The sequence below is a fragment of the Salvelinus alpinus genome, chromosome 6 (genome assembly GCF_045679555.1).
Source record: "Salvelinus alpinus chromosome 6, SLU_Salpinus.1, whole genome shotgun sequence".
NCBI lineage: Eukaryota > Metazoa > Chordata > Actinopteri > Salmoniformes > Salmonidae > Salvelinus > Salvelinus alpinus.
Window position 1 is genome coordinate 95,704,289 of NC_092091.1, and position 7,500 is coordinate 95,711,788.

A 7,500-nucleotide genomic window follows, 5' to 3' on the forward strand; every position below is an offset into this window, starting at 1 on the left:
TTGTTGCTGTTGTTGTTGTTGTTGCTGTTGCTGTTGTTGTTGTTGTCATTGTTGTTGCTGCTGTTGTTGTTGCTGTTGTTGTTGTTGTTGTTGTTGTTGCTGTTGTTGTTGTTGTTGCTGTTGCTGTTGCTGTTGTTGTTGTTGTCATTGTTGTTGCTGCTGTTGTTGTTGCTGTTGTTGTTGTGGTTGTCATTGTTGTTGCTGCTGTTGTTGTTGCTGTTGTTGTTGCTGCTGTTGTTGTTGCTGTTGTTGTTGCTGTTGCTGTTGCTGTTGTTGTTGTGGTTGTCGTTGTTGTTGCTGTTGCTGTTGTTGTTGTTGTCATTGTTGTTGCTGCTGTTGTTGTTGCTGTTGTTGTTGTGGTTGTCATTGTTGTTGCTGTTGTTGTTGTTGCTGTTGTTGTTGTGGTTGTCATTGTTGTTGCTGTTGTTGTTGCTGTTGTTGTTTGTTGCTGTTGCTGTTGTTGTTGTCTGTTCAGCCGTCTGCCAGCTGAAGAACAAACTGGGCGCGGCCCCTGGCGAGGCGGAGACGGGCAGGGCGTTTCACCGCTACGACGAGCGCCTCCTGGAGGACTTTGCTGTGTACTGCGGCCTGGCCCTGCAGACCGTCCAGACTGTCCAACGGATAGAGTACCAACGAGCCAGCCAGGATGTCACCCAGGAGGTAGGGGACGAGACAGAAGTATATATATATATAGTACCAGTCAAGGGATTTTCTTTATTTTTTACTATTTTCTACATTGTAGAATAATATTGAAGACATCACTACTTTGAAGAATCTCAAATATATTTTGATTTGACATTACAGTATAGTGTTTTGACTGGTACTATATATATATACATATTCACAGTATAATGTTTTGACAGTGTACTATATATACAGATATTTACTTTATAGTGTTTTGACTGGTACAATATTTATATATATATATATTTATATATTTATATATATATATATATATATATATATATATATTATATATATATATATATATACACAGATATTTACAGTATAGTGTTTTGACAGGTACTATATATATATACTATATATGTTTTGACAGGTACTATATATATATATATACAGATATTTGCAGTATAGTGTTTTGACTGGTACTATATATATATATATATACAGACATTTGCAGTATAGTGTTTTGACTGGTACTATATATACAGTTGAAGTCTGAAGTTTACATACACCTTAGCCAAATACATTTAAACTCAATCATTTCAACAATTCCTTCATGTGTTTACATGTTTGTGTTGACGTGTGTGTGTGTGTGTGTGTGTGTGTGTGTGTGTGTGTGTGTGTGTGTGTGTGTGTGTGTGTGTGTGTGTGTGTGTGTTTAAGTCTATGTGCTATGTTGACGTGTGTGTGTGTGTGTCCTCTCCTAAGGTTCTGTCCTACCACCTTACCGCAGCTCAAGAGGAAATCAGAGCCTTGCAGGTGAACCTCTGATACCAACACCTCACGTCTCTCTATCCTTCCCTCTATCCTTTCCTCTCTCTCCTTCCCTCTATCCTTCCCTCTATCCCTCCCTCTCTCCCTCCCTCTATCCCTCCCTCTCTCTTTCCCTCTATCCCTCCCTCTCTCCCTCCCTCTCTCCCTCCTTCTATCCCTCCCTCTCTCCTTCCCTCTATCCTTCCCTCTCTTTCTCCCTCTCTCCCTCCCTCTATCCCTCCCTCCCTCTCTCTTTCCCTCTATCCCTCCCTCTCTCCCTCCCTCTATCCCTACTTCTATCCCTCCCTCTATCCCTCCCTCTCTCCTTCCCTCTATCCCTCCTTCTATCCCTCCCTCTCTCCTTCCCTCTATCCTTCCCTCTCTCCATCCCTCTCTCCCTCCCTCTATCCCTCCCTCTCTCCTTCCCTCTATCCTTCCCTCTCTCTCTCTCTCTCTTTCCACCCCACTATCTTTCTGTCTCTCTTTCTCTCCCTCCCTCTGTATCTCTCTTTCCCTTTCTCTACCAATCTCTCCCTTCCCTTTTCAGTGTTTCCCCTAGGATTTATTTCAGCAGCGGCGGGGTCAGAGGGGGTCTTCCTGATGTGTCCGGGGACTGGATATGCTACTCCATAATAATGCATAAACATTAAATTATGTTTTCTTCCTTTACATCTGAAAGTCGAGAACCGTTTTAATTTTATCTCTTGATATCAATGGCGCCACCGGGCCAATTCTATATTAATAAATGGAAAATGTTTAGCTAGCGTAACGCTACTGTATCTTAGCTAACACTTTTTACATACATTTATCACTAAGGTGGGCTCCACTTCCAGGATTACGAGCTGGCTGGTTACCTTGCAGGTTTCTATGACGATCTGATGATAATCTGACGATCTGATGAAGCTGCTGCTTTAGATGAAACACTGCCCCTCTCTATCGCTCTCTCTATCCACCCATTCCTCTCTCTATCTCTCTCTATATCCACCCATCCCTCTCTATATCCACCCATCTCTCTCTATATCCACCCATCCCTCTCTATATCCACCCATCCCTCTCTATATCCACCCATCTCTCTCTATATCCACCCATCTCTCTCTCTATATCCACCCATTTCTCTCTATATCCACCCATCTCTCTCTATATCCACCCATCTCTCTCTATATCCACCCATCTCTCTCTATATCCACCCATCTCTCTCTATATCCACCCATCTCTCTCTATATCCACCCATTTCTCTCTATATCCACCCATCTCTCTCTATATCCACCCATCTCTCTCTATATCCACCCATCCCTCTCTCTATCTCTCTCTATATCCACCCATCTCTCTCTATATCCACCCATCTCTCTCTATATCCACCCATCTCTCTCTATATCCACCCATCTCTCTCTATATCCACCCATTTCTCTCTATATCCACCCATCTCTCTCTATATCCACCCATCCCTCTCTATATCCACCCATCTCTCTCTATATCCACCCATCCCTCTCTATATCCACCCATCCCTCTCTATATCCACCCATCCCTCTCTAAATCCACCCATCTCTCTCTATATCCACCCATCTCTCTCTATATCCACCCATCCCTCTCTATATCCACCCATCTCTCTCTATATCCACCCATCTCTCTCTATATCCACCCATCCCTCTCTATATCCACCCATCTCTCTATATATCCACCCATCTCTCTCTATATCCACCCATCCCTCTCTATATCCACCCATCTCTCTCTATATCCACCCATCTCTCTCTATATCCACCCATCTCTCTCTATATCCACCCATCTCTCTCTATATCCACCCATCTCTCTCTATATCCACCCATCTCTCTCTATATCCACCCATCTCTCTCTATATCCACCCATCTCTCTCTATATCCACCCATCTCTCTCTATATCCACCCATCTCTCTCTATATCCACCCATCCCTCTCTATATCCACCCATCTCTCTCTATATCCACCCATCTCTCTCTATATCCACCCATCCCTCTCTATATCCACCCATCTCTCTCTATATCCACCCATCTCTCTCTATATCCACCCATCTCTCTCTATATCCACCCATCTCTCTCTATATCCACCCATCTCTCTCTATATCCACCCATCCCTCTCTATATCCACCCATCTCTCTCTATATCCACCCATCTCTCTCTATCCACCCATATCTCTCTATATCCACCCATCTCCCTCTATATCCACCCATCTCCCTCTATATCCACCCATCTCTCTCTATATCCACCCATCCCTCTCTTTATCCACCCATCTCTCTATATCCACCCATCTCTCTCTATATCCACCCATCTCTCTCTATATCCACCCATCTCTCTCTATATCCACCCATCTCTCTCTATATCCACCCATCTCTCTCTATATCCACCCATCTCTCTCTATATCCACCCATCTCTCTATATATCCACCCATCCCTCTCTATATCCACCCATCTCTCTCTATATCCACCCATCTCTCTCTATATATCCACCCATCCCTCTCTATATCCACCCATCCCTCTCTCTCTATATCCACCCATCCCTCTCTATATCCACCCATCTCTCTCTATATCCACCCATCTCTCTCTATATCCACCCATCCCTCTCTATATCCACCCATCTCTCTCTATATCCACCCATTTCTCTCTATATCCACCCATCTCTCTCTATATCCACCCATCTCTCTCTATATCCACCCATCTCTCTCTATATCCACCCATCCCTCTCTATATCCACCCATCTCTCTCTATATCCACCCATCTCTCTATATATCCACCCATCCCTCTCTATATCCACCCATCTCTCTCTATATCCACCCATCTCTCTCTATATATCCACCCATCCCTCTCTATATCCACCCATCTCTCTCTCTATATCCACCCATCTCTCTCTATATCCACCCATCCCTCTCTATATCCACCCATCTCTCTCTATATCCACCCATCTCTCTCTATATCCACCCATCTCTCTCTATATCCACCCATCTCTCTCTATATCCACCCATCCCTCTCTATATCCACCCATCTCTCTCTATATCCACCCATTTCTCTCTATATCCACCCATCTCTCTCTATATCCACCCATCCCTCTATATATCCACCCATCTCTCTCTATATCCACCCAGCCCTCTCTATATCCACCCATCTCTCTCTATATCCACCCATCTCTCTCTATATCCACCCATCTCTCTCTATATCCACCCATCTCTCTCTCTATATCCACCCATCTCTCTCTATATCCACCCATCTCTCTCTATATCCACCCATCTCTCTCTATATCTACCCATCTCTCTCTATATCCACCCATCCCTCTCTCTATCCACCCATCTCTCTCTATATCCACCCATCTCTCTCTATATCCACCCATCTCTCTCTATATCTACCCATCTCTCTCTATATCCACCCATCCCTCTCTATATCCCCCTTCTCCACCTCCCCCCTCTCCCCCTCCCCCCTTCCCCCTCTCCCCCTACCCCTCCCTCTCTCTCTCTGTCTCTTTCTCCCCCTCCCCCCCTTCCCCCTCTCCCCCTCCCCCTCCCTCTCTCTCTAAATCCCCCCCTTCCCCCTCTCTCTCCCTCCCTCTCTCCCCCTCCCCCCTCCCTCTCTCTCCCCCTCCCCCCCGTCCCCCTCTCCCCCTCCCCCTCCCTCTCTCTCTCTGTCTCTTCCTCCCCCCTTCCCCCTTTCCACCTCCCCCTCTCCCCCTCCCCCTTCCCCCTCTCCCCCCCTCCCTCTCTCTCTATATCCCCCCCTTCCCTCTCGCTCTCCCTCCCTCTCTCCCCCTCCCCCCTCCCTCTCTCTCCCTCCCCCCTTCCCTCTCTCTCTCCCTCCCTCCATCCACCACCCCAGCAGTGGGATGGATGTGTCCAGTGGAAACTAATGATCGGTGTCAGTCAGATTAGTGTAATGGTTGCTGAGGTGTGTTTCTCCTCTGTCTGAGCTAAACCCAGATTAGACCAGGAGATTAACCACATTAACCACCATCGTTAGAGGTCAGAGGTCAACTTCCCACTGTCTTGACCCCCCCCCCCCCCCCAGAACTCCTCATCACGACCTCTTAACAGATACCTGCACATACCTGACTACTGTATCTCTCTGTGTGTGTGTGTGTGTGTGTGTGTGTGTGTGTGTGTGTGTGTGTGTGTGTGTGTGTGTGTGTGTGTGTGTGTGTGTGTGTGTGTGTGTGTGTGTGTGTGTGTGTGTGTGTGTGTGTGTGTGTGTGTGTGAGAGTGTGTGTGTGAGAGTGTTTGTGTGTGTGTGTGTGTGTGTGTGTGAGAGAGAGAGTGTTTGTGTGTGTGTGTCCTGTGTGTGTGTGAGAGAGAGAGAGAGAGAGAGAGAGTGAGTGTGTGTGTGTGTGTCCTGTGTGTGTGTGTCCTGTGTGTGTGTGTATACAGTATGTGATTTTGAATCCCTCCTGTCTCTAACCAGGAAGCTGAAATCCCCTCTGCCCAATCACTGCGCATCCTGGACTTCAGCTTCTCTGATTTCGGCCTATCAGAGGACTCCACGGCTCAGGCCACAGTCAGAATGTTCCTGGATCTCAACCTAGTGCAGGACTTTAACATCGACTACAAGGTAACACACACACACACACACACACACACGCACACAAACACACACACACACACTCAACCTAGTACAGGACTTCAACATCGACTACAAGGTAACACACACACACACACACACACACACACACACACACACACACACACACACACACACACACACACACACACACACACACACACACACACACACACACACACACACACACACAGACACACACACACACACACACACACACACACACACACACACACACACACACGTGCACAAACGTTATTATTATTGTGTAACTTTGGTCCTGTGAGTTTGACTCTTTGGTCTGTGAGTTTGACTCTTTGGTCTGTGAGTTTGACTCTGTGGTCCTGTGAGTTTGACTCTTTGGTCCATGAGTTTGACTCTTTGGTCCTGTGAGTTTGAATCTTTGGTCCTGTGAGTTTGACTCTTTGGTCCTGTGAGTTTGACTCTTTGGTCCTGTGAGTTTGAATCTTTGGTCCTGTGAGTTTGACTCTTTGGTCCTGTGAGTTTGACTCTTTGGTCCTGTGAGTTTGACTCTTTGGTCCATGAGTTTGACTCTTTGGTCTGTGAGTTTGACTCTTTGGTCCTGTGAGTTTGACTCTTTGGTCCTGTGAGTTTGACTCTTTCGTCCATGAGTTTGACTCTTTGGTCTGTGAGTTTGACTCTTTGGTCCTTTGAGTTTGACTCTTTGGTCCTGTGAGTTTGACTCTTTGGTCTGTGAGTTTGACTCTTTGGTCCATGAGTTTGACTCTGTGGTCCTGTGAGTTTGACTCTTTGGTCCATGAGTTTGACTCTTTGGTCCTGTGAGTTTGACTCTTTGGTCTGTGAGTTTGACTCTGTTCTTGTTCTTCTCACTTTACCACACCCCTCCCCCCTCTCTCCATCTCCCTCTCCCCCTCTCCCCCTCTCCCTCTCTCTCTCCCTTCTTTCCTCCCCCCAGTGTCTCTGTCAGTGGGTTCTGAGTGTAAGGCGTGGTTACCGTAGCAATGTGCCCTATCACAACTGGAGTCACGGCCTCAGCACCGCCCAGTGTATGTTCGCTATGATGATGTCTACAGACCAGTTACAGGTGAGAGGTCAGAGGTCAGAGGTTAGGACTCAGTGTATGTTCCCTATGATGATGTCTACAGACCAGTTACAGGTCAGAGGTCAGAGGTTAGGACTCAGTGTATGTTCCCTATGATGATGTCTACAGACCAGTTACAGGTCAGAGGTCAGAGGTTAGGGCTCAGTGTATGTTCACTATGATGATGTCTACAGACCAGTTACAGGTGAGAGGTCAGAGGTTAGGACTCAGTGTATGTTCACTATGATGATGTCTACAGACCAGTTACAGGTGAGAGGTCAGAGGTTAGGACTCAGTGTATGTTCACTATGATGATGTCTACAGACCAGTTACAGGTGCGAGGTCAGAGGTCAGAGGTTAGGGCTCAGTGTATGTTCACTATGATGATGTCTACAGACCAGTTACAGGTGAGAGGTCAGAGGTTAGGACTCAGTG

General features: G+C 46.6%; 1 protein-coding gene across 1 annotated transcript in view; it reads left to right on the forward strand.

The window, feature by feature from the left end:
- LOC139579627 (cGMP-specific 3',5'-cyclic phosphodiesterase-like) overlaps positions 1 to 7,500 on the forward strand; it is a 52,661-nt gene that overhangs the window by 26,324 nt on the left and 18,837 nt on the right. The window contains exons 11-14 of the mRNA XM_071408439.1: positions 476 to 660; positions 1,393 to 1,443; positions 5,847 to 5,993; positions 6,940 to 7,068. Of these exons, the coding sequence (XP_071264540.1) occupies positions 476 to 660; positions 1,393 to 1,443; positions 5,847 to 5,993; positions 6,940 to 7,068 (512 nt within the window). The remainder of the gene's footprint in view (positions 1 to 475; positions 661 to 1,392; positions 1,444 to 5,846; positions 5,994 to 6,939; positions 7,069 to 7,500) is intronic.